Raw genomic sequence first — 27904 nt, 5'->3', positions numbered from 1 at the left:
TTGCCCAGGCTGCTTGCTGATGGTGGGTGATCTCCAGGTGGCCTGCCTCCTCCCATTGAGCACCAGCAATTGGTGGGCAGAGAGGCACATCGCTGGGAGTTTGCCTGCCACTGGCAGGCACCTGGCAGTGCTATCTTTACTAGGGATGTGCACAATGAAACTCCTGAGCTGAAGATATACACAGAAATCACCGATTCGATTAATTATCTTGATTCTCTAGAATGGTAACACACGTACATGAAGTTTGTGAATACTGAAAATCTCTCTCTGAAAAAATCTGTTGACTCCCGAATTGGTAATATCCTTCCTGGAAATAACCAATAGTGGTAAAAAAATTCCTCCTGAAGTCTGGATCAGACATTATAACAATTTTCTCAGTACACACCCCTAACCATTACCCCTGTTGTGTTCTGTGTTTCTTGATTCCCCATTTGGCGTGTTCAGCATGTGCCTCCCAGATTGCAGCCTGCAGAGGCCTCCTCCATGTTTTTTTCATCAAGTCCAGAAACTGTTCCGTTGTATCTCAGGTCATATCTGTGATAGCGCGAATGGCTTTATGACACAAGTGAAATAAAAATGTAGAATACTCTTGGAAAACCGATTACGTCATTTTAATTTTTTTTTCTAAGGGAGGCTGTGCACGTGAGCAGTTTAAAGCTGAAGGAAAACGGCTTGCTTAAGACCGAGCAGATATTTATGCCCAGGGCTCTTGAAGGAGATGTCCAGTGATCTGTCTGCTGAGACTGATTAGCAGGCGGGCTTCATCAGAAATGAAGGCCTTAAACACCTTTAATTGGCATGATACAGAATTAGGGATCCTAGGTTCCCTGGTGAGGGGTGAGGAATCCTCTGCTCCCACTCTCTGTCCCCCCCCCCCACTTACCTGGCTGGGGGCGGGGAAAGCCTCCTGGGTGCAGTCCTGAGGTTGTGCAGTAATGCCACTCCCAGAAGTGATGTCATCATACAACCTTGAGAGTGTTCCCATGCCTCGCAGTGGGTTAGTTTGGGGCCCACTGAGAAGCATATGTGCACTCCTGTGTGATGTCACTTCCTGGAAGTGACGTTATCATGCAGGTGCGTGGATACTTGCGCAAGAAGCACACAAGGAACAAAGAGAAGGTGAGAACCAGGTCCTGCCTCCCTCTGGGAGGGCAAGGCAACCGTATACCGAATCATTATGGAAGGGTATAGATTGTGTAGAGTTTGCATGTTAAATATTTTGTAGATAAATCTGTTATCTGGTTTGAGACTTTTTAAATAAACAAGTTTGTGTTGTGATAAAAAAAATTACCTGCTGCTCCAAAACTTAAGACAAATAATGGATTCCAGAAGTGAAGTTTCACTTTTTACACAGCAGAAATCCCAATGCCGTGGAAGTAGCTGCTTATCAAAGTTTGGAGAAGTCAGCTTTCTGCCAGGATTATAGATTTATATATTTTTTGCATTGGCTGAACAGGTGCAGGTATCAATACTAAATATTTGTGTATTTAAAAACAGCTTAAAACCAGGAGCCAAGCCACCGACCACTCCAGTGAAACTGAAGAAAGTGAGCACCTTCCAAGAGTTTGAGAGTAACACCAGCGACGCGTGGGATGTTGGAGATGACGATGACGAACTCTTGGCGATGGCTGCAGAAAGCCTTAACACTGATGTAGTCATGGAAACGGCTCACCGTGTCATTCGGAATCACAGCAAATTGCAAGAGCAGCACAAGCAGCAGGAGGGGCAGGTGGTGGAGAAGGAGCACCCTCCACAGCTTCCAGACCTGCTCCCAGCTGTGTGTGGGGACAACAGGCTGGTTAAGTCTGTCAGCGACAGCAATGCATCGAGTTCTGCAGGTAAAGGTTTCGGAAGCTCCATTGCCTCCTACCATCTGTGTCGGTGTTTTGTTGCGGTAGTGTGTGTGTTTGTGAGCTGTTTTAGGGGCCCTTGTGGTGGTGGAGAGTGCCCTCAAGCTAACTTACAGCGGCCACTTACAACGTTTTCTTGGCAAAAGACTGGCAGAGGTGGTTTGCCATTGCCTGCCTCTGCAACCCTGGTTTTCGCTGGAGGACTCCCATCCAAGGCTGAACCTGCTTAGCTTCTGAGATCTGGCAAGGTCAGGCTCACCTGGGCTGTCCAGGTCACAGCTTAGGGGCCCTTAACGTGCTTTTAAGTCTTCATTAAAAAAATTAATTCATCATATTGCACATCTAATACACGTTTTGAAAAAGTAGGAAAATAGGTCCACCATTCTCAGACGTTGTATCTATCTTACTGATTTCTATGAGAGTAATCTGGTGATAGCAAATGGTTGGCTTTGGATCAGTTATCTTAGTGATGGGGGTTTCTTAAAGAAACTAGCCAAAGCCATTGGCAAAGAGTCCGTCAGTGGGACAGACCACTGAACAGTCGCAAGCTTCACAGGTAGCCTGTCACTTTCCGATTTCTTGCGTTTCTGTGTTCCTTTGTGCAGCCGTGAGTATTGCCCCCTGGGCCCACTAGAGCTTATTTTAAAGGGAACACACTCAGTATTAAAGATACTTCTTAATCCTATGCAGGCATGCACAAGAAGTTGGGATTCTTCACATTACTGGGTAATATTGATGAGATTTTTCTAGAGTTTTATGGGTAGCTTTAAAATTGAGCTGGTTGCAGTTTAAATGTTGTTGGGCCCAGGAGACCATTGTTTTTTCTTGTGAAGAAAAACAGGGAAGTTCTTGTAAATTGACCAACTGTTCAGTTTAAAGACTTTTGCAATGAAGTGGAGAATCATTCTTGGAACTGTTTAAGACATTGCTACTTTGGTCCTGAATTCTTCATTACGATTTCTAACATAATACAGGGCTCTCAAAATTGAGCTTTCACTGTGGTCCTTGATCGTCAGAACTGGAGGGCTTTTGGTTCTTCGGGCACATATATTGATTAGATAAGTTATACTTCACTTATTGAAAAACATGTAAGCAGCAGAAAATCATAGGATTGGAGCCACCTCATTTTTGCCAACTTTTCTGAGAGTGGAGCGGATTTCTTTGGGTCCTCCTCCCACTGCAGATCTTAACATGCAACTCTGTTCCTGTGGGTCCCCTGAACTCTGGAGCCAGTGTTACAGGGCGTGTTTATGTAGTTGGGCTTTGGGAGTGGCGGGGTAAGGCAGGCAAGTTTAATTACTTTAGATCTTGCCTGTGTGTTTGTGTGTGCTACTAGAGATTAATATTCTCACAACATTTGGAATTAAATTCCAATTCAGCCTTGAAGTTTACTGCATGATATTAGATTATTTGGGAAAAAGTATCCGTTTCAATGTTTTGAAAGTGTGGAACGAAAGAATACCCTGTGGCCTTGGGATATGATGGGGAAAGAACTAAAAAGTAACCTATGAGTATGTAGCATCCATTTATTGACAAATGTTAATTTCTGTGTGTCCTTCTGATGACAAGACATGCCCCTCCCCTGGTCCCCTGGTCTGTTTCTGAACAAAAAGGATATAATGTAGTACTTTATCTATGACAACTACATGTACTTTGTTTCCCAGGATTTCTGTGCCTTTTAAAATGTAATATTTGCGTGTTTTTTTCTTTATACTCTGTTTTTTTAAAAAAAATCTTGGACTGGCTTATATGGCACTCCCAGTGCCATATGAGAGCGGACTTGGGCAAGTCCATATCTCTCAAGCTTCACTACTGCTCATAGGATTAGTTTCTTCCTAACTTAATATTCTCTGAGTTACTATTCCCGAGTCATGGCTCCAGGCTGTCTTTCCAATTAAACTGAAGTAGGTGAGGCTAATTTTCACTACTTTCCTCTGCTCTAGATAGTTCTAGTGAAAATGCTTCCATGCCAAGATCTCAGTCGCTTCCACAGTCCTCAGCAGGTGTTCTGGTGGGGAGAGCAGCAGACCTTAATACTTCAGGTGGTCTTGCACTGTCAGAAAGAGAGGCATCGCGATTGGATAAATTCAGGCAACTCCTTGCTGGCCCAAACACAAACCTTGGTAAGTACTTTTTAAAAAAGTAAACTTGATTAAGATATGTGTGTGCATTATTGCCGTGATGGAGCAGTGGTATCTCTAATCCTACAGAAATTGCTACCTTGTTAAGTTTGTATTTGTGCATGTGAAACTCATCTGTTTCTAGCACAGATTTCAATTGTGATTCTTTTGCTTTTGTGGCCCAAGAAGGGAGGGGGGAAGGAGGCAGGGAAGGGCGGGGAAGTGGCTAGTCCGTGCAGGAGCTCTTCTTGTCTGGCCAATGAGATTCTCTGAGAAATAGAGAGCCTTTTTTCAAACTGCCTGCAAGGGAATTAAAGAAAACAGACTTGTCTCAGCTTCTGTTTTGTGTGGCTTGGTCTTGGAGAGAGACTGCTGCTGGCTCTCTTGCCTGGCCTTCTCTCTTCTCTTTGCCTTTGGGAATGGACTTGCCAGGGGATTTGCTGCCTTCCTACTGCTGTATTATGCTCACTGTTTTTTTTCTGTCCTTTGGGGGCTAGGGGCTGGCCTGGTGTCTGGGAGGGATAGGGTGGGATGGTGGATGGGAAAGGACAAGTTTTGTCTTACAGGGAACCTTGTATAAATGTCTTGCTGTTGTGGGTTGTATGCGCTTTGGCTTTTGTCAAATTGGTTGTTTGAACTTTGATGTTAGTATTCTAGACAGTTGCTGTTTATTTATTTGCTCTTTGCTTTTCCTGGCTTTTTTGAGTGACACTGGTTTTGTCGAGCTAAGTTGTGACAGTCCGTTGCTTCAGGTTGGTTTTGGTGAAGTTTGCTGGTTTGACATGATTCTCTGGTTTGATGTTAGTCCCTTCATTTTGGTTCTGGAGGGATTCCATTCCCTTGATTCACTTAGGTTCTGTTGGGGCTTCTCTGGTTTGAGTTGAATTTGGGAGTGTGCCTTTGGCCAGTAGCAGCACTGTCCTGTGAGTTTCTGCTGAAGAGTCAACTTGGAAAGAAAACAGTGGTGAGTGGCGGGGGGGGGGGGCACCTTGTTCAGGGGTCCAGTTTTCCTGAGGGGTTCTGTAGAAGATGGTCAGGAGTAGGTTCCCTCCATGTTTGGTAGAGTTTGCTTGAAAAATGTCCTGCCTAGCACCCCCCCCCATAGTTTTCCTCATAGGGAATAATGGCCAAATAAATTTAGGATTCTCTAATCTTGCTGAACTGGATTAGAGAATCTTACCTTGATTCCAGGGTTTCTGGATTCATTTGGGATCCCTGAAATCCAGATGTCAGATTTGGGCGGGGGGAGGTGCATTTTAAATCAGTGGAGGACAGGCTGTTGAAAAAGTTATAAAAACAGCATGCAACTGCGTATCAATGACCCCCTAAAGATTCTGTCTCATTCAAATCTCTTGCGTAGATAAGGAAAACCATGAGTGATAGCACAGAACCCTGTGGAACTCCCCTAGATGGATCTTTGGAGTTCATATTCCTAATCTCCCTATTACAACCTTCTGAATGTGATGCAGTAGCCTCAAGCACCTTTCCGTTAACCCCCATTCCAGCTTCCGTGTGCTTCAATGGGATTGAGTGATCATTGGTGCTGAAGGCTGCTAAGAGATTAAGTGACGTTCATAAACACTGTGCACATGGAAACCTGCCAGAGCACCCAAAGCTGTTCCATACCGAGTCCTAAAGCCAGATGGAAAAGAGTCTAGGGCAGATGAGGCTCTCAGGAAGTCTTGGAGTTGCTTTTCCTCCACATTCCAGATTCCCCATCTTGCATCTTGGAATGCAAGTGAAGCTGTCTTCCTCTGAGAGCATGCCATTCTCATCAGCCTGCCACCTCTGCAGGGAAGGGCTGCCATAACCATCTGCACCTTCCCCAGATAATGGTCCAACCATGAAACAGGTTGTCTGTCTAATACCATTCCCTTCTCTGCCATATCTCCCTAACCTGTGCGCCCGTCCAATGTTACTTCATATTCTTACACCAGTCAAGAGAGAAGCCCCAAAAGGTGAAAAAAGAAGCTTCTAGGGTACCCATATCCCCCAGGAAAAAACCCTGCACACCATCAACTCAAGGCATTCTTGTTAAGTAGCAATATAGCAACACACTGAAGTCCAAAGTCCCATACTTAGAGGAACCCACCAGTGATGTGACGCTTCTCTTTGACCTCTTCTTCTGGCACTGCCAGAAGGAACAGGGGCTTGAACTAGAACTACTGTTTCCTGTACTTGCCTAATCTGCCAGCTGGCAAGTCCCAGTTGAGGGTTGGGGAGCATTTAGGCTTTGAAGGCAAATGGATTGAAGGCAAAAGGCAAAGGGAAGGTGTACAGGAAAGTTCCGATAGTACCCAAGGAATGTGCATTTTGCCCAGATACTTACACAGTTACAAATGTGTATCCTGTCTCCCTTCTGTTCTCAAAACCAAGCCTACTCAGCAGTGGCATTCACACCGTTCAAAGTGGCAAAAGCATCTTCAAACTACCTGAGTTAAACAAATATGGATTTGATGTCTGATGGATTTGATGTCTGCATGAAAATTTCCCCTTGACAAAATTAAGAGAATTTCATGCCAAGGTCTGGTTACGCATATCTGTAGGTCACGTTAGCATTTAATGTGGCCACTTGCATGGCGTTAATTGACTTGCATGTGCTGAAACTTTGCTGTCCAGGTGTCTTTGGTACCTTTTCTGCAACTTAAAGAGCGAATAGGAGATCTGCCCTGTAGCTTGTCCTGTATTTTTTTTACTGGCGATACCTGGGTGTAAAAAGTTATGTTATTAACTTCTGTTTGTTTTCCTGGGTCATAGGGTGTAGTAGAAGAGGACAGAATTGTATATTTAGTGAATTACTGCTAAAATATAGCTTCAAGAGAAGTAGGATCCCAACTAAAATGTTCACAGTATACAGTTTCATGACCGTTTCTCCATGGAGGCCAAAATCTCTTTCAGTGCCAAAAATTCAGCTTTAAAATACATTTTATCAGGGGTCATTTCGTAGAAAAAGAGCTGTAGGAACTCATTAGCATCACTCATTAGCATATGCCATGCCCCTTGCCATCACCGGAAGTGTGTCATTAGCATAACTGATTTGCATATGCCACACCCCCTGACATCACCTATCCTGGCTGTTTTGGACCCAATCCTGGCCATTCCGGGCCAAAATTGGGCCCAAAATGGCCAGGATTGGGACGCTGCTGAGCAGGAGAGTGATCCACCACCCGTCAGAGGCCCGATCTGGGCTGTTTTAGCCCCAATCCAGGCCGAAACGGGCCCCAAATGGCCGAAAATCAGGTGGGCAGGGCCACCTGACCTCTTGGGAGAACTGTTGGAACTGCGTTCCTGCGCGTTCCCCCTCAAAATGAGCCCTGCATTTTATGAAAAAGAAATCTTCTGGGTTGGCAACTTGGTAAATTCAGATGTGCTGCTGAGGCGCCTTGTTTTTAAGAGAAGGTTTGAGGATGATAATGCTGCTTTCTTATTTAAAACGCCGAGGGCAGCTCACTAATCACTACTAAGACACATTTTTACGATGCTTGCCGTTGCTGGAAGTTACATGCCATTTATAGATGGTTTGGTGGCCGTGCTCTGGGGAGAACTTACTTGTCTACGGAAACATTACTGTTTGCGCATTGAGAAGGTGTGCGGAGATAGTTGTGTTACGCAGAGGCATTCCAGAGAGATTTGTTTAATGTAGCAGATACATATTTCTGGACTTTGATGGTGTTTTGTTTTTAGAGAATTTATGGATAAACTTTCATCAGATTTTCTGTCCTTTTACGAGTTATGTTTGCAGTGTTCCCCCATCCTCCTTTCTTCTCAAATTCTTGTTATCTTTGGGTTTGATCCTGTGACTCCCTTCTGCTAGGTTGGATTCTATGATTCAGTTGTATTATATTTTCCTTCAAGCAAGAAAGATTTCCTCCAGTGGGGGAAAAATGTTTCTTCTTATAGAGAAAAGTCTGTCTTTATGGAACGAGACCTTTCTCTGTTGGAGGAAAACTTGGCGGGAAAAGAGTCATAAGATCTAACCCTTTTTAACATAAGGGTTCCTCTTTTTAGCGTTCCTTCTTATAGGAACAAAACTTTTGACTAATGTATTGCTTTCCTTAATGTGACTATGTAAGGGCCTGAATTTCCCTGACTTCAAGCTTTGTTTTCCATTATGTATCCCCCCTCCCATTTTAAAGTGTCTTTTTATATGTTCTCCCTGATGGAATAGTATTTGTCATTCCTTACTCTTCACTTTATCTTCTGTCTGAGCTGTGAAAATGGTTCTACTTATTTTTAGTTCCTCTGAGTTCTCCTTCTCTAGGCTTTCTTAGAAAAAGTTATTTCTTTGCCCTGTCACCTCTGATACTGTCGAGCCTGTGCTATTTATCTATCGGTCACAATCTGAAATCTTGCTTTTCCTGCCAGGTTAAACCCATGATACCAAAATTCCATCTGAGCTCTTCATTCACGTGTCCATATTTTATAGCAGTCACTCCGATTTTGTGGTGGATGCCTTTCCCACTCTTCCCTTTGATTTTTTTTTCTGAGAGCTCTTTCTAGGACGGCTGTAAAGCTAATTATTAAACCTACACACTAACAAAATAAAGAGCAGCGTGGGCAAAAGTGTGGTATATGGCAGGTGCTGCAATCTCAGAGGAAATGGGTGATGATGAGGCAGTACTGTTGAAGACCGAGGAACGGAAGCTGCCTTATGTAGTTTCTCAGGGTTTTGGAGGAAGGCTGAAAAAGGGCTAGGAGAAACTCATTTGAATATTGGGGCAGACTGGGATGTTAAAATGGCCAAACTGAGGGCCTCCCACCCCTGCAGTACTACAAGGTAAGCACTGCAGGCACCAGCCAGCTCAGACCTGGCTAGGTGTCTTGGTTTGCAAGAATAGGTGGTGGGTGAGCAGACAGGCACCCTTGGTGCAACTGGCCAGGTCTGAGCTGCTTGGCCCCTGCAGTGGTTGCAGCACTACTGATTCACAGCTCAGCTTTCTACTGGCTAATTTATATGATTGGTGTTCCCCTGTGTGCCCTGACCTGGATAGCCCAGGTGAGCCTGATCTTGTCAGATCTCAGAAGCTAAGCAGGGTTGGCCTTGTTAAGTAATTGAATAGGTCCCACGAAGACCAGGGTTGCAGAGACAGGCAATGGCAAAGCACTAAGTACCACCTTATCAACTCGCCAGTGGTCAGTGTCCCACCTGCAAGTTCTGTGAATGGCAGGTGATGCTTTTATCTGGTTCTGTAAACTCCTGAGATTCATGCTGCTTCTGCAGGAGCTCCTCTGGAACTAAAACAAGGCCCAATCCCTAGCTCTCTGGTGGCGCATGCAGAAGATCAGGGGGAGGCTTGCTTTGGTTGTCCGTCGTATGGGAATTTGGAGAAGGCCCAAAGCTATGCAAGTCTTCCTTGCAGCTTTTCTCTTCCCTGCTAGCTCCACAGGCGTGAAGGAACAGGGGGGAGGGAAGAGAAACCGGGGCCGTTTCTGGCCTGCTTGGAAACCATGTAGGGATGGAACTAGGCTCCTGCCTGGCTTGCACAGAGAGTTGAGGCTCAGGAGAGGGTAGTAAGCCAAAGCAAAATGCGTGTCTAGCCTTATTGGTGACTCATGGTATGGTACTAGTTGTGCAATAGCAAGACACGCCCCCCTCCCCGGTTACAGTTAAAATTGTTTCTTACAGGATATCTGCACTGATATTTAGGTTATTTAATAGAATTAACAAGAAGATCCCTTGGAAGAGAGGCTTTTCTCATGTGGAAGAGGAGAGGTGGAAACAATAGAACATATTTTACTCTACTGCCCTCTCTGTCAATCGATTTGTCTAAAGTACATATCCCCCCTACTTGAAAGATTTCCAGGCCACTCAAACCAGGCATATGTAAAAATATTGCTTATGGGAGAAAATAAGCATGTAACAGTATCAACCACAAAATTTTGTACAGCTGTTTGTAAAGTTCAGCAAAATACCTGAGATGAATACATCAAGCTACTGTTACTTGAAGGGGATACCAATTAGTGGACATAATTTTAAAATGATTTTTGCCATATTATTGCACTAATCTTTCAAAATTATTATATGTAAATATTCTCTTCGTAGTATTCTCTTTGGTAGTAGCTTTTAAACTGAATGCTGAGAAGTGCAATGGGTTGTTTTGTGTTATGCTGATCCAAAGACCGTAATAAATTCTGGTAGTAGTAGTAGGTTTAATTGTATATGGCCAAAGGCCATCACAATACAAAGTTAAGAACAGTAAAAATAGAAATCTATCTTACGAGCATAAAATACAGTTATTAAAATAATAAAAATAAAATACAATTAAAATGGGACCTTAATAAATACCAGATAGTTATGAAAAAGTTAGGTTTCTGAGGAAACAATCTTGGCCCTAATCTTTTTTGCAGCTAAGGCAAACAGGGATACTCTGCTAGTGACAAATGAATCAGTATCAGATGACAAAAAAACTAATTTGTCAATATCAGAGGTAAAGTCAAGCCCCACTAACAAGTTAGCAAGGAATTTAGCTCTAACCTCTGCATACATAAATTCTGATAGATTGATTGATTGATACTGATACCAAACAAAAATCCTGTATAGCCATTTTTGGAGACGGAAATCAGGGGTGAACAATTATATACTAACTGCACAGACTCTTACGTCTTAGAAGGATCCCCACTTTTAAACGCGCCTTGCTCCCAGGAATTCGTGCAACTTAATGCTATGCCGTCTTCAGTTGGTTGCATACAGGCATATGATGCCGTTGGCTTTCCGGTCAGTCTGTTGGTTGATCGAGTGTCATGTACTCTGACTTGTCCCAGCATCTCTACTACCTGTGATCTTTTATCTGGAGATGGTAGACGACCTTTATTTGATGTATATAATGTACAAGTATTACTGTGATGCTTTGAGGATATTTATTGAAGGCCATTTTAAAGCCATTGCATATCAGAAAATTAAACCGATTATTCATAGAGCCTTGCTGCACGGTCTGAGTGCAGCCTCAGAATGCAAAAGCTCTCCTCTTGAACGTTCTGGCTGCTCCCCTACCCAAAGGCGATGGAAAAAGCTGGCAGCAATAGAAGTCATGCAGAGTTATGTACACAGTGAAGGAGGACCTGCTGGCTGCCTCTTTCTGTCTGTCTTTATTTCCCTGTGGAGGAACTGGGAACAGTTGCAATAAAGGGAGAATGACAACAGCTGGCTCCTCTTGCTCATGGCTATTGCCGGTGTGGTTTAGTGGTTAAAGTGTCAGACTAAAATGTCTGAGCCAGGTCCAAAGCTCCCCTCTGCCATGAAGTGCTCTGAGTGCCCTACCTCACAAGGTTGTTGTGAAGGTAAAACAAAGACGGGCTGAGGTGGGCTTCTTGGAGGAAGGGTGGGCCACAGTTTTATTTGTTGCATTTTTTGATCTTGCTGTTCTTCTGAGATGCTCAGAGCAACAAACATGGTTCTGTCTTCCTCGCTTAATCTTCCCAGCAGCCTTATGAAGAAGGTTAGGTGGCGAGAAACTGGCCTAGGGTCACTCAGCAAGGTTCATGATCAGATTTGAACCTGTGTCTCCCACTCTGTATCTGAAGAAGTGAGCTGTGACTTACGAAATTTTGTTAGTCTTATAGGTGCTACTAGACTCTCGCTCTTTTCCTCTGCTGTACAGACTATCACGGCTACCCATCTTGATCTATCCCAGATCCAAATTTCACATTCTTTCCACAAGACCACATCGTATTAGATAGTCCACTCTCTGTCTCTGCCTGTTGCCCATTGTTGGCAGAGGGCATTTCTATAGTGTGTGCAATGTATAGCTAGGCTATTAGAGAGTTACAAACTACAGCTTGTTCTTCTCCTGTGTTTTTCTGAAGGCCTTGGCAGACTAGACTCTTTCCTGTGATCAAAAATGCAATAACAGGAAATAGCGATGGAATCCCTTGCAAGCCTCTCTTTGCACCTTTCAGTTATCCAGACTTTTTTGGCTTAGCTTGGCCAAGCAGAAGAAATATTTGGAGCTTTCCTGACATGAGGATTCAACTGGCTTTCTTGGCACATTTTTGTCACCCCCCCCCTGCCCCCTGCAAAGGCAATGGAGATTTGAGTGGTAGATTTTGCTGGCATTATGTTGTCAAGGGAATTTGTGTTCCGTTAGCTGAGATGCAGATTGTGATTTTGAAAATGCTTCACATAAGCTAGCACTAAAAAAGCTGTAAATATTTGCAGGGGCTGAGTTTTATGAAGTACTCTTGCTATGCAGATGAACAGTCTTCATTTATTTCTTTTGCCCCTTTGACCAACCATATCTGAAATCTTGTCTTAATGGTCTTCTAAATAGTCCCTGCTGTCTTTCATTTCTTAATCCGCGACACACTTATTTTCTATTTCTTTCAGATCTCCACCTCATCTATTTTACTACTTATTAATTTTTCCAACTTTCTGCCTGAGTTAGCTGATCTCATTTTCCAAAGGGTTTAACTCATTCGGAGACTGTTTATACTGACTTATTTTCTATTTCTGCATGCTTTCAAATAACACTTTTGTTCCATTGAAAAGACTAAGGACAGTATTTGCTTGGAAAAAAAATTAATGAAGCACCTAACAGAGCTATTACTCATTTTTTGAAACTGGTTGCTGTGGTTACCATAGCAATATCAAGTCCTTTTATTAAAACCGCTTTCTTCATATGCTGTGTCTGGCGTCCCGGAGGCTGTTGGGGGAGCTGCAGAGCCATGGATCTATTGTCTTGGAAGAATATTCTAGCTCTTTATAGCTAAATTATGCTAGGAATTTTTTTTAAGAATGTGAAGCTTATAAATCTAGTTTACCATGTCTATCATTTAATTGTTCATGCAAGCCATTACTTCATGTAGCGATTTACAGTCATCTCAGTGAAATAACCGCTTTGTGTCACAAGATGAATAATGCATGCACAGGAATTGTGGGTCCCCTTAAAAATTACAGCGCTAGAAATATTGTGGTTAAAAAAAAATGGGAAATGATACAGGGGTCTGTATTGGTTCTAAGCCAATATTGTGAACAGTTATTTAGATGGATTCTAAGAAGTGGTTTCCGGGTTATAGCTGGGTCTTAATTTTTGATACAAGTTCTCCCAAACATAACTATATAGATTAAAATATAGTGGAATCAATTTGCGATCTGTATTAGAGTAAACATCAAAACTTGGCCTCAGAATAATTGAAGGCAGAGTTGCAGAAAAACCAAGTATTTTACTTAGCCTGTAAATATAATCTGAGTCTGTAGCTACTCAGGTACAGCTGGAGGTAAACTCAAGTAAGTGAGTAGGGCTTATAATATATGCCCATGGATCGTGTGTCTCTTTCTGAGAACGTATTTCAACATAGCCGTAGGTATGGTAATCATAGAGTTCAGCATTGACTTAGAAAGACCAGATTTATAGCAGGCACCCCCTACCCTGGCCTGACCCTCAGCACCATATCGGAGCCCCCCCCCCACCTTTGGCTACTGGGAGCAGACCCTACTCAACAGACAGATCAGGCAGAGATCGATGGAGAATTCAGATCAATTAACTGAAGTGCTGCACTCTGTGTCCACTGCAAAGCCATTTCTCAGTGGTACTTGTGGACAGTGGTGCCTTCTTCTAAGGAATTATGTGCCATGTATATGTATATATTGTGCTTTGATTTCGAGCCATGGTGCAAAAGTGCTTTCTGGAGAACCAGTAACTTGAGTAGCCTATGAGCGTAGCTACACTTTATGACTGCTCACATAGGAAGCAACTGGCTTTGGCTGCTGGATCTCCTCCCACAGCCATCCCAGTATGCATGGACAGCTCTTGAGGATTTGAAGTGCTATTTCATCTCTTGCTTTTCCCTAATTTCTTCAGGAATGGAAGGAGTTGTGTTCTTCCCTCACTGATGGTGAGGAATTTTCCATCTTCTCTGTTCTGAGGAACATCATGACCTCCTTCTTTTCCCAATATTTTGCTAGGACACTCTTCTTTCTTGGAAAAGCAGGAAAATATAAGGGATGAATGAGCAAATGCAAATAAATAAATAAATAAGCTCCTCCAGACTTCTCTATCTTTTGGGAGAACAGTAGTGTGGAGTTTGGCTTTCCAGATTTTCAGACTTACTGACTTCCCATATGCACATGTAGCCTGGTTCTTGATAGCTTCAAAATGTGGCCCTTTCTTTTCTATATTTTTAATCGGAGAGTAGTTAGAGTTTCCTTCTGTTTTTAGCTACTATGGATTCTATTTTATCTGACTCTTGATACTGTTCTTTTAACATTTTAAATTTTTTAAAGAAAAGCTTTCCAGTAATCTGTCTTTTGTTCAATAGGGTAGAAATATTACCTTGTTCTTTGTGTTATAGTTCATCCATGTGTGTGCTGTCATGTCTTTCCTGAAATGTCTTTTCATAGATAACCTGAACTTTAACGGTGGTACAGATGTGTACTTAGTAAAAGCATCAACCAGTGGTATGTGTTTCAGCAAGGGCTACATCAGTGACTCACTCAGTGGCTTGGGAGCCACAGGTGGCTTTGACATGACACCTGTGGCTCTTCTGAGCACCGTTGCCCAGTGTGTCAGCCATTTCACGAGGCTTGTTTGCGAACAGATAGTGCCCACCATGAGTCATCTACCACCAAAGGGACTGGAGGATGGGTGAAGCTGCAGGCCCTGTGCTAGGGATAGATGAAAAGGTCCTGGAAATCATGTGGATGTAGCCATGGCTCTATATAACTGTGTATTTAATGGCTCTATATAACTCTGTGTGTGTGTGTGTGTGTGTGTGTGTGTGTGTGTGTGTGTGTGTGTGTGTGTGTAAGAGTGGTAGGTGGCGCATGGGGCATGCATGTTATGTGGCTCTTCTGCTTGATAGTAAGTTTGGTGTAGTGATTAAGAATGCGAGACTCTAATCTGGAGAACCAGATTTGATTCCCCAGCTCTCCACTTGAAGCCGGCTGGATGACCTTGGGTCAGTCACAGCTCTTTCAGAGCTCTTTCAGGCCCACCCACCTCACAGGGTGATTGTTGTGGGTACTACCGGCGCCAGGGTTTCTGGCGCTCGCAGCCACCCCCATGTGCACGCGCACGCATGTGTCCCCCGGACTGCGTGATGACATTACCACATGATGGTGTCATCATGCAGCAAAGCCGGGCTCATTGGCCAGCAGGTGGCTGGGGCAGCGCATGGAGGCTGCCCGCACTCCACACGCTGCCCTGGCCGCCTGCTATGCCGGGCCTGTGGCTGCTGCGCCCAGCTGGGGGCATGTAGTGGTGGTGATGGCACGGGGCTGGCCTGCTGCAGCAGCTGCGAGCCAGCCACGCCAGCTCCATGGCGCATGCCTCCACCACAGCCTCAATGGTGACGCTGGCCCTGGTTGTGAGGATAATAACATACTTTGTAAACTGCTCTGAGTGGGTATTAAGTTGTCCTGAAGGGCAGTATATAAATCAAATGTTGTTATTATTATTGTGGTTCTCTACAAGCCATGGACTGAGCACCACTGGTCTAGATAATACTGAACCTCCTTGAACATGCTGTATTAAACAAAATCTGCTTCTGCTCATTTTTAGTTTCCTTAGTGCAAAAGGTCAAGCTGAGAACCCTGAGCACATGTAGTGCTTTTTATATATTTGAAAACCTCTTAATTCGTATCCCTTATTGATATGAAAAGAAGGGGTCAGTTTGCACTGGCTACTGTTATAGCCATGCCTAGACTAGAGATATCAACAGTTTGTTCCATTTGACTATGCACCTGGATAACTATAAATGTGATCCTGTTCTTGCATATTGAGAAGTTCCACTGACATTAATGTAATTTTCTTGCAAGTCGCTGCACCAAGGGAGCAAGAGGCTCAGTTAACAGCGTGCTACCCAGATTGCTTAGCTGTAGCAGCTACAAGCCCCAGGACAGAATGACTACTACAAAGGTCAAGTTGGCATTTATCCAGCATTATAAGTCATGTTAAGCTATTGAGAGTGGGTGTGGGGCAAGGAGAATGTAAAATGATTCTGTGTAGTGATCTAACATAACATCCAGGCTTTTAACATCCAGGCTTTTAACTAATCGCTTTCCTACTTTCAGATTCATCCATACTATTTCAAACGCAGGGCAGTGCTGTTTTAAGAACTAGGTGGTTGCTAAGGAAGATTTAAAAGGCACGGAACAGAAGCAAAAATTTACAATGCTCTGGAAGAACAGACAGAATCAAGAGATATATTAACCTGTAAAAAAAAAAGTTGCTGTGTTACACTTTGTGTAATCTCAGCTCTGAATGGTAAATATTATTTTTAAAAAGTTGTTGATACAATACTTGTTCAAGAGGCAAACTTCTGATCCTAGCCCCCTGTTTGCTTCAGGTTTGTGGTGTTAAGTAGGAATAACAGATTTGACTCCAGTGGTATCTCAAATCCTGCTATTCGACTGCAGACCGACATGGCTAACTAACACACCTAACTATCCTCATGGAAGTGTGAAGTCCAGAATTGGTCTTTATGGTGTAGTGCCTCCTTGTTCCTGTTACCACAATGATTTTTCTTTCCTGATGCTACTTTAAGTTAAGCTTGCCTGTCCTAAAATTCAGTATCATTTAGGAAGTACCTAGTGTATGGAACAGAAGACTGCATGATTTTTACCTTTCTTTGTTCCCTCGTTTAGCCCAAATTGCTTGAATGGAATGTGTGTATTCTTTTATTTATTAAATGTTTTAAATGTTATCAGCCTGTTCTCTGGCCTATTTGGTCTTCCTGTCTGGAGTGTGGTAATGGGAAGGGGCAGCAGAGAAGCACACATTCCTTGTAGCGCAATGGCTTTAAATCGCAAAGATGCAATAGATCTCTCCCATGCTGGCTTGTAGAGGCATAGCGGGAGGCACAGTCACTAGACAGAGCTTCTAAAGGGCAATACCAATACAGAGTGCTAGACCTATGACTCTGTCTGGCAGGAGAGGCTCCGAGTCACTGGTGGCACCTGCGGATTACCCAGTTTGTAATTGGCACCCTACGGGAGCAAGAAGAAGGGGCACGTTGCCAGGGGGAGACTTGGGGAGGCTGTGGGATTCTTCTTTTTTTAGTATATATTTTCTATTTTCTAAACAATAAAAAGGATACAAAACAAAAATGGAAGAGATATACAAATTATACTAAAAGAAGATTAAAGTACCCATTACAAAGATTGTCCAGAATACAATAACCTTATATCATTTAGATATCATATTTGGATTTATAACAACTGGAAACATTTCCTTTCTCTATTTTACTTTATCTCACTTTCAAATATTGAAGATATAATATTATATTTTAGAGTATTTAACAATATTCGTTGTTGTATTTTTCTTACCTCCGAACTAATTATTTAAAACACATTATGATCTAAACATTTTCTAATAGTAACAATAATAAGCTATAATATACCAAATTATGCTAATTATACTTTATTAAACAGATTAAATAATATGTTTCTATACCCTGTTTCAAAAAATTTGAAACTAAAACCTTTGTTAGTCAAAGCTCACGTCCAACTTACGGAGTTCTTCTGACCTTCCTAGGAGTCATTTTTAGAAGGAACAGGAAATCCATTCCTTCACATTCTTCTTTTTTAAAGAGCTGCCATGCTTGGCCGGACCAAATGCTATTTGAGCAGTTTGTTTCCCACAGCAGCCACCCAAGTACCTCTGTGAAACTTATGAACAGAGCATGATGGTCCACCAATATCTAGTAGATGGGGGAGAATATATTGCTTCTGAAAATGAAAGCTCCATCTAGCAATCATGGCTGATGTTAGATTTATATGCTAGCAGATTCTGTCAGAGAAGTGAGGCGTGAGTTGATTACTGCTGAGGGGACTGAAAGTGAATGAGAAAAGAGAAGAAGCCCAAGCTGGGTTGCTTTTGCTATCAGTGCTGGAAGAAACTGTGAAGGGTCTGAGACAAATCAGCGGAGGCACCCCTTCACGCACCTTGCCTGGAGACTTGACCTGCAGGGAAGCCAAAAGATATGTCGAGGCAAAGGGAGGTCTTATAAACAACCACAGAAGAAGACAAATGGCTTGAGATGATGCTTCCTTTTTTTAAAAAAAAATGCCTTTATATATCGCCTTTTTGGTGAGAAATCCAAAGTGATTTACCATTTAAAATCTGAAAAGATAAAACTAATAACATGAAACCAGGGAGGTCCAGGAAGATGTACAAGAGAGAATGTGTTTGAGATGGTTTTCTGGCCCTTAAGAAATTGACCCTTGGTAAAGTTAAGTTAATCAAACTTTCGGGCCAATGTTTTTGTAGTAGTAAGATGATGAAAACAGGATGATCTAAAACGAGATGGCTTGACTCAGTAAAAGAAGCCACATCTTCCAGTTTGCAGGATGTGATCAAGTCTGTTAATGATAGGATGTTTTGGAGGTCTTTCATTCATAGGGTTGCCGTAGGTCGGAGGCGACTTGATGGCACATAACACTCACACAAGATGACGACGTATGCATACCTTCCTGGATGCTACAGAATATATGAATAAACTTGCCCCTCAGATAATGGGTACCCAACCGTTCGTTCCTTGAGGGACATCCTGATGCAAGAGTTTTGATGTGTTTCTGCCATTGCTCTCTACTGATATTGGGTGATCATCTTCAAGGCGGGCATCTCTGGTACAAGGTGGTACTCATTTTAGATCAGTTTCTTGTGTCTGACATGGATTTTTTTCTTGTCACTATTTTGAAAACCAGGAGTTCAGCAGTTTGCCTCCTTCTCTTGTGAGCGTAAATCTGTCTGAAAGGATTTTTACCCATACACAGTCTTCCACAATACTGTGGGTTACCTTGGTATGGCATATGGGCATTGACCAGTACCCAGGACCATCTTTAATTGAGTAGCAATTGCTTATTAGAAAGCAGCTCTCTTTGTACTGAAAACGTATTCCTTCGTAATGCTTCTGGTATGTTGACCAATACTGAGATTTTTCCCCCCTCAAAGAAAACATCAGTATCCACCTATAGGTTCTTACTAGTTCAGTCACGGGGAGAAAAAGCCAGTCCAAATAACACCACACGGTATTAACCTTTTCCTAATTAAATCCTGTAGAACATTTGCTGTGAAATCAATGATATTGAGAGAGCGGAGTATGCAATTAGATGTTTTGGAAGTGTTCCTTTAACATTGACTCGGAACCAAACACTTCATTTCAGGCACAGCTGTTTTTGTTTGCGTGAAGCGTATGAAGTTTGGCAAATGATTTGGTCTTTGACATCAATTGTTGCACCACCTTTGCTAAGCCTGTCAGGTGTCCTAATTCTAAATCTTTCAACCCTTGAAATGAAAGAATGTGCTGCGTACTGTATTCTCAGTTTGAGAAAGGACAAAGTGCTATCGGGGATGGGCAAGCTAATGTGGTGCGGTTGGAGTCTGTGGCTTCCGAAGCAGGAGCTTCGGTGCGCTAAAAGCAACGTATTATGTGGTAAGTAGGGCAGTGTGGCAATGTAGTATGTGGGTGAAAGCAGGCATTGAGGAGGAGTTTTGACACTCATTCCTGTCAGTACATCCTGTGCGGCTATTGGGAAGGATCAATCTGTGGGAGAACTAAGAGAGACCCAGTGAGGAAACATTGTCCTATGACTGGATGCAAATATCCACTTGCTGGACTTGCCTTTGCAGACTCTTTCTAGTGTGGGAGTTGTTTCTGCTGTTGTGGGTGGGGTGCTGCCAAGGACAGAATAAAAACCTTTCTGGAGTTTTCCCTTTGGTAGAATGAGAGTGGCCATCCCACCAGTCCGCTTGGTGACTGTTGGCTTGGACTGGAGGAGTAAGAAGTCACCTTATCATGCCACATATCGTCTCTATTGTTAGAAATACATATATTTGTAAGTAGGGTTGCCAGTCCCCTGCTGGGGGCAGGAGATCCCCCGCTCCCACCCTTCACCTCCACACCCTGCCCCGACTCACCTGGCCGGAGGGGAGGACGCTCCTTTTGGGGTGCGCTTCCAGGCTGTGCAGTGCAGTGGCCTAATCCAGGCCCGAATTGGTCCAAATCAGGTCAGATCAGCTGTGCTCTGCAGTGGCCTGATCTGGGCTGAATCGGCCCAAATTGGGGCTGAATTGGCCCGGATCAGGCCTGAATCGGGCCACTGCGGAGCACAGCAGCACTCCCGGGCTCCACAGCGGCCTGGATTGGGCCTGTTTTGGCCTGGATCGGGCCCAGTTTGGGCCTGGATCGGGCCCAGTTTGGGCCCCTGAGGACTGCTCCCAGGGTGGCCCATGGGTCATGCGATGATGTCACTTCCTGGAAGTGACATCATCACACAGGCTGGGAGTGCGGGCACATGCAAACAGTGGAGAAAAGGTGAGTGCTGGGCCTCCCACCTTCTGCCCCGGGGTAGGGGGGACTTGGCAAACCTATTTGTAAGGATTGGGAGACCCGGTATGATGCAGTGGTTAGTGGGTCAGTCATGAAGCTTACTGAGTATCTCTCAGCCTGTTCTTCTTTCTTACCCAACTCTACCTCACAGGACTCCTGTGAGGATAACTAAGGGGGTCATCAGTGAAATACATGCACTGCCTTGTGCTCCTTGAAGGAGAGAGAGCTTAAATGTCGTAATTACATGTTTCTTATTTATGTTTTAAGAGACCAAAGGGCGATTAAGATAGTGTTTAATTCCTTATCTTTAAAAAAAAGCATTTCATTCATCAGGGATTGGCTCTGAAGAGGGAGGCCCCTCATTCAAAGCTTGATTTTGCCATGAAAAAAACCTCTGGCCTCAGACATGCCCCTTTCTCAACCTTATCCCCTCCCAATTGGCAACATAACACTGACCTACCCTACAGAGCTGTTGTAATGATTGCAGTAAAGTAGTGGTAATGCTCATGAAGCCCTTTGAATGCTGAACAGTCTGTGCCGATTCTAAACACTGTTAATGGAATAAACATCCTATTTTTTTCTTAAAAAAATTGTTCTGTATTGTGTGTCTGAAGCTGTAAAACCTGAACATCCTGGCCCTCCTAATGTTTGGTTTTTCCTTAGGAACCCGTTTAAAAGGTCAGCCTGGCTTAGTAATTCTACGGGGCGTCCAGCTCCTGAATCGGGGTCCCAGTGCAGTACTCTGGCAGCTGGGTCTCGGTTACACACGGGCACACTTTCTTCTCCGGGGGAATGTTTGTTTTTGTAAATGTAGCATGTCAGAAAAGATGCTTCTGAACGTCGTGCTTTTCCTGGATGCTGTGCCTCCTTCTGTCCTGCGCAGCTTGTTTACAAACGTTTTAAATAAAATGTAAAACAAAAGTTACATATTAAAAAGAAAACAAGAACCCGCAACACATGCGTAGTCTGTCTCTTCTCCCCCATTCATCCAGAATGTGTGCATAAACAGAGCAGGTAAACAATACATATTCATACATATTCTGTAATGATGCACAGCGGTTGGAAAACACAGCCACGGCTCGCGTTAGACACTCTGGAGACGGTTGAGCAAGTATGGGAGTCTTCAGAATCTTTTGTGGCAAAAGCCTTTTGCCGTAGGAGAGCAGTGACTTGTTTTAGTCTCCCTGCATAATAGAACACAGCGCAGATAGAAGGGTGAGGAAGGTGGGCTCTCCCTGATCTGTTTTAGAATGTAGTGAAAATATATGGGGGCCAATTTTTAATTTAGTGGGACTCACAAGTAGGTGGAGATCTGTTTGGGTTAGAGTTGCCAGGTCCCTCGACCCCCGGGTAGGAGGTTGGCGGCCCAGCACCTACCTTTTATCTCCCTCCTCACGCGCTCCTGGCCCACAAATAAGTGGGTATGTTTATGGCCATTCATAAACATTAGTCCTTTCTGTGGCTTAGATAGTGTGATATGACACGCCAATTCCTTATGCGCGCGCGCACACACACACACACACACACACACACACACACACACACACACTCTTACTTCACAGGCACCCCCCTCCACCTCAGTAAATTGCCAGTTTGAGCTTTTTGGAAGCGAGTCTGCTGAAGTGAACAACAGAGGGGGAAAATCCAGTGGCACACGTCTCATAACGTTGATTTTTGCATCATGGCCACATGCTTTGTGAAGTCACATGTGTGCAGATGGGCTGTGACTGGTCCTGCCGGGAAGAGAGCAAAGGTTCCTGTCGTGCTAAGAGATGGTACCAGGACACTTCAGAAAGGTGGGCCGCTGCCTAATTAAAGTACAAGTGGCCTGCTGAGCGCTTGGCTTGCTGCCTTATTATTTAAATGGGAATTTGAGAGACTTCCTTTTATAGTTCTATGATTTTGGCTTGTGACAAAGGCTCTTCAGTGTGCTTTAACTCTTATCATGGATGTCTCTTGGCTATAGTTAGTGATATTGAACTACTTCTTGGGGTATTCTCAGAAGAACGCTACTAGGAAGAAGCAATTAATTGAATAGGCCACTTTCTAGAATGGATTTTTAGAGTTGCCGCTAACAGTTAATGCTTTTGAGGCTTGAATAAAGTTCGTAGTCAACCAAATGTGGTAAAAAATCTCTCTCTGGAACAGGAATCAGCAGTATGGCCATTTGGGGAGGGGGAAACTTGAAATGGTTCTAAAGCCAGAAGAAAACCAGTTAAGAAGTAAAGTTCTATAGCATTCATCTGGATATGTTTGTTGAAGACCAATATTCTTGTTTGGGTGACGTGAAATAAGTAAGAATAAAAAGCTTTTCTCAGGAAGACGACAGAATTCCTGTCAGAATACAGTTTCACATGTGCAAGCTAGTCATATGTGGTAGTGCTTACTAATTAACTACTTGGCAGCGAAACCTCTGCTTCGGTAAGACCAGACAGTGTTTTGCTCAAATTTGATTCTAAAGATTGTCTTTCCAGGCTCCTTCTGTGAGCCTTTGTTGTGGGTGTCAAAGTAATAAATGTTTTTTTTAAGGTTGTGAGATCTCTGCTTCAGTTGCGCTATAGAATCATGGTCACTGTGTGGGCTGTCTTGGTTGAAGTGTGTGTGAGAGCAGAACCACAAGTGACAAAAGGCACAGATTGGACACTTGTCTGCTTCCCTCAAGTTTTGATGGGAAATGTAGGCATCCTGGTCTCGCAGCTTGGCTCTCTGACTGCTGTCCAATGGACTTTTCAACGGTCACGTGTCCAACATTCCGCCAAGCTGCCTACATTTCCCATCAAAACTTGAGGGAAGCTGGCAAGTGTCCAATCTGTGCCTTTTGTCACTTGTGGTTCTGCTCTGATATAGATACAGGGAAACACCGAAGGAAATGTGGAAATAGCCATATTCATCCCATGGCCAAACCAAGTGGTTTTACATGCTGCTGCTGCTGAAGTATATTTTGAGTGGTAATAGTGGTAGCATATTGTCAGACAGCTCTCATTGTTAACCAAAAGAACAAAATAAACACTGTCTTGTTTTTTAAACAGGCTGTTGCATAGTAAATGAATACAACGTGCACCATGTTCGAGTCTTCAGTGTGTAATAGAGTAGAGCTTGAGGACTGATCTTCACAGGAGAATAGGGAGCTCCTTTATTTTGGCATGTGAGATGGCCGGGGATAAGCATGTCCATTCTCATGGGTTTTTTGAATGTGTCCCAAGACATTGTGGTGTGGCCAGACCTCCTCCTTATCAACCCGAAGAGGAGTGCTGCTTTGATATTTGGAGAGACTCTGCTTGTGTAGCCCCAGTGCTGAAGAGGGGACCCCATTGTGCTGCTGTAGCTTTCTTTGGGGACCCCAAAACTGGTCATTTGTGCTGCCTGCCTGCCTGTGCACATGTATCTATCTCTTGCTCTCTTCCATGATTACATAACAATTGATCACTTGAAGCTTTTTCTTTTTAAGTGAAAAAGAATGTCTAAATTGGTATCTGTGAGGGTGTTCCTTTGTGAGGACACAGAGTGAACCCTTCCTATGGCATCTTGATTTTTTGACAGCTGAGCCATCTCAATTTTCCAGGAATAGGATCGGGGCATTTCCCCCTTTCCCCCCAGAAGCTCAGAGCGCTGACGTTGTTATTTGCAATTAGGTCCCCCAGATCTTTGCCTTAAACTGTAACCACTGTGATACCGCGGCTTGCTCTTAAACAGTGGTAAGCACCTGGGCCTGGATGAGTCATGGAGTTCAAATGGTATCAGGTCACCTGATGATTACTATCAGGTAATCATCCCCTATGACTCCTCCCTCAAAGGCCAAAAGAGCCCTGGAAAAGCACCCCCCCCCCCTTACTGACAGAAACTAAGTCTTCAGCTGGTAATACTGTTGTGGTTATTTAGCAGCCCCCACAATGGCCACTGCTGAGGTCATTCATTTCTTAAAGCTGCAGGCATTGCTTCTGATTTTTTTTTTTAAACCTTCAGTGTATTTTTTATTCGATTTCAGATTTTTTGGAAAACTTGGGGCTTTTTTTCAGGTTCACAGAAACATCTGTCTTGTCTGATCATGGCCCCAGTGTCTGGATTTAAATATCTGCAGGTTTGGCCGTGGTGAGAATTAGACATATTGATTAGCCAGTGGCGTAGCTGAATAATGAAAAGTTCCAGTTTTGTGTGATGCTGGTCCCCTTCTTTGACTGTAAGCTGCTGTGAAAGTTTTCCGGGCCCCTTCCTACCCCTGTGTGGCTGGCCTCTAACTATTGGGGTGGACCCAACCATCCTCCGAGTATCTGCTCTCCAGCCTAAGGAGCCGTCCTCCAGTTTAAGCGGCTCTCTCCCCAATGGAAGAGCCACTTAATTTGGAAAAAGTCTCCTTAGATTAGAGGAAGAATTCAAACTCGAGCCACAAGGAAAGATAGGGTATATTTGTACTATTTGTGGAGCAAAGTCCCTTCTAATCAAAGAACAAAAGTGATTCAAAGTTGGGTCAGGGCTGCATGAGTTGTGGCCCTATAGAACTGGCTATCCTCTGAGATGTGGTCTTTTAGACCTATACAAACAATAAAAAACCTTTTTCCTAAGCTTGCTTTTAATGTCTCCTAAATCTGTTTAAATCGTTACATACTCGCTTTGACTGTCACTGTGTTGTTTTGAGGGCGTAATAGTATGAATGCTTTCACAGGTCATATGTGTATTGCCACGCATGCTTTGAGAAGAGGCCCCCCGGCATCTGGTATGTGCTAGTGAAGTAGAAAGAGTGGGAGTGAGAGGTGTGTATGGGGAAAAAAGGTTAATCAAGAAAGATGATAGTCCTTAAATTGCTAACATCTGAGAATCGCTGATCCTAGGTGCTTCAGATGCTTGCAATTTGGATAACTTTGACCAGTTAATATAAAAGTTAATTTTTTGAAGGTGCACGACACGAGCCTAAACATATTTCGTGCTCTGTTTTCTTACTAAACTCTGCTCTTTCTTTTTGTTCTTTTTGTGGGGGAGCAGAAGAACTGCGGAAACTGAGCTGGTCAGGAATCCCAAAACCAGTCCGGCCAATCACATGGAAGCTGCTTTCAGTAAGTACTCCGGGTTTTGTGATAATGCTTTTATTCCTGTCCACACATCACTTTGCTTGACTCATAGCTAATCAGTGGTACTTCAAAGCAGTGTGACAAAAAAAGAACACACTTCTGCTCTCAATTTCAAGCTTGGTTTGTCATAAGAGAATAGAGCAGTAAATCAAGACAGTGCTAAATTTTTCCATTCTTCTCCCCCACACATGATGGGGGAGGGGATGCATTTCAGTGTACTGCAGCAAAACGAAATATATTCTGGTCATGAAAGTATCTTTTGTAACAATGTATAAACTAGAGAGTCTGGTGTTTATGGATATTGGCATTTAACTAGGATTGTTTGTTCACTGAAGAAAGCAAAAGTTGTGAGGAAGTTTCATGCACGCCCATAGCATGTGCCCCAGAGAACATAGCCGTTGCTTCATCGGTAACTTTTAGCATTTTAACATTTGAGGTCACGCATCTCAACAATTCAGCACTGTTGAATTGTTGAGAAATTCAGACCTTTAAACAGCTTTTTTCTCCTTCTTTTTTGGGGGGTAAAATCTGTTGGGAATGTGAAGTGTTCACTTCAGAAGATATCTGTTTTTTTTTAGCATTTAAAAGGTTTTCAGTTACTAATGAGTCTTGTTAAATTTCTGAGTTTAGTGCTTTCTAATCCCAAATTCAGATGCAGCTCTTAACTGTGAATATTTAATAAGTAGTCTCTTGCAATTAAAATTAAGTATACAAAATGCAGTAATTATTATTTTTTTTGTAAAAGTATATTTAAAATTCTAATATCTGTGCCTGAAGTACAAGCAGAGTTTGACTACCCTTTTACCCAGGAAGAACAATAGTTTAAACCATTTGAATATGAGATTTCTACTTTAATTCGGTGTGTGGGGGTGATTTTTAGGAAACAAAGTGAAAGCAGTTTGCATAAATATTCTTTTATTGTTCCTTGTTGATGCCATAATTTTTGTGCCCAAATCAAATTCCAAAGACGTTTGTGACTTATTTAGTACTTTTGCTGCCTTTTCCTCCCTGAATAAGTCTATCAGGGACTCTGCAAACGTTGGATAATGCACTTTCAATGCACTTTATCAACTGTTTGAAGTGGATTTTTTGTTCCGCACACAAAAAAATCCGTTCCAAATGATCTATAAAGAGAATTGGAAGTGCATTATCCAATGTGTGCGGAATCACTCTGTGTTTAGTGGACCAAAACAGTTTCAGTTATTCCACCCGCCCTCCCCAGTTCAATAAAGGAAATGTTTTAAAATGTCTCTAGTCCTCAAGCTCCTAAAATAATCAGTAAAAATAAAATCCTTTGCAAGGACAGGTTACTAGAAGGGCTTGACATAAAGGTAATCAGAGCATCCTTTCTCCATGTATTCATTTTTTTGTTTAAATGTAGCAAATGGGATTGGCAAAGAATGTTTTTAACACCTTATTTATTTCCTGCACAGAACTGTGCTGAGAGGTGCTGAGCTCCACCAACACCCGCCCCCCCCCCCGTGCCATACAGCCGCTAGTGTTCCGTTGAATGCTGACCAGCACCAAGGGACCACCCTCTCCATGCCGCCCAGGCCATAGAGCTGATAAACGACTAGTTTAGGATTGCTAGGCAGTGCTACCTAGAGCTAACTAGAAGCATGGTAAGAACTTCTGGCTTTAACGTACAGCGTTTCCTAGAGAGCTACCCTTTGTTACTTCCAGGTAGCTCTAGAAATTGCCAGAACTCTATGGTAAGAACTTCCTGTAAGTAGATGAGACCTTGTTTTTCATCTTAATTTTTCTCCCACCGCTGCTTCTAACAGAGAAACCTGGGGGCAGGGAATCCCCTACCCCCACCAGGGGCTTGGCAGCCCTTGGCAAATTCCCTTCATGAATAGATGTCACAGGATGCTCGCCAAGTTTTCCTGCCCATATATCTTTTTTTAAAAAAATTCTTTTTCTTAAAATCCATTTATTCACAATACTTCTAACAGCCGTACATGCAAATGGACCTTTGCAGAATTACTCTAAATAAGGTTGAAAAGAGTCCAGTAGCACCTTTAAGACTAACCAAATTTACTATAGCGTAAGCTTTTGAGAATCACAGTTCTCTTCTTCAGATGCAGAGAGCTGTGATTCTCGAAAGCTTATGCTACAGTAAAGTTGGTTAGTCTTAAAGGTGCTACTGGACTCTTTTCGATTTTGCTACTACAGACTAACACGGCTGACTCCTGGATCTAAATAAGGTTATCACATTTTTTTGCAAAGCAAAGGGCTATATCAAGGAATTAAAGCATGGGCCTAATGTAAGTGCTCTTCGTTGTAGAAATAAAACTTAGCCTGGAGCAGGATATTGAAACTGTCCAAAAGGGAGAATGTTTAGATTAATCTTTTAAACTGATTAACAGCAAATATCACCGATCAGAGAAAATATTGGTATCCCTGGGACAGCTACATTTAGTGACATAAAATAAATTGTTTTCTAATAGGACTAATAATGTCCTACGGAAAATGCAACCCCTTGATGAGAAATGCAGCCCAGAATTCAATATTTAACTCTACACAAAAGGCTTTGGATCTAGGATATTAAATATTAGAAATTGAATCAGGAGCCATAACTTAAAGCTAATGCAGTTTTAAATAC

General features: G+C 43.0%; 1 protein-coding gene across 1 annotated transcript in view; it reads left to right on the top strand.

Annotated features, from left to right (window-relative positions):
* Positions 1-27904, top strand: part of TBC1D22A (TBC1 domain family member 22A) — a 159411-nt gene that overhangs the window by 13040 nt on the left and 118467 nt on the right. The window contains exons 3-5 of the mRNA XM_054988947.1: positions 1498-1838; positions 3794-3973; positions 25214-25284. Of these exons, the coding sequence (XP_054844922.1) occupies positions 1498-1838; positions 3794-3973; positions 25214-25284 (592 nt within the window). The remainder of the gene's footprint in view (positions 1-1497; positions 1839-3793; positions 3974-25213; positions 25285-27904) is intronic.

Source organism: Eublepharis macularius, chromosome 9 (assembly GCF_028583425.1).
Source record: "Eublepharis macularius isolate TG4126 chromosome 9, MPM_Emac_v1.0, whole genome shotgun sequence".
NCBI classification, from domain to species: domain Eukaryota; kingdom Metazoa; phylum Chordata; class Lepidosauria; order Squamata; family Eublepharidae; genus Eublepharis; species Eublepharis macularius.
The sequence above is the reverse complement of the archived record's forward strand: the minus strand, read 5'-3'. Positions and strand labels throughout refer to the sequence as shown.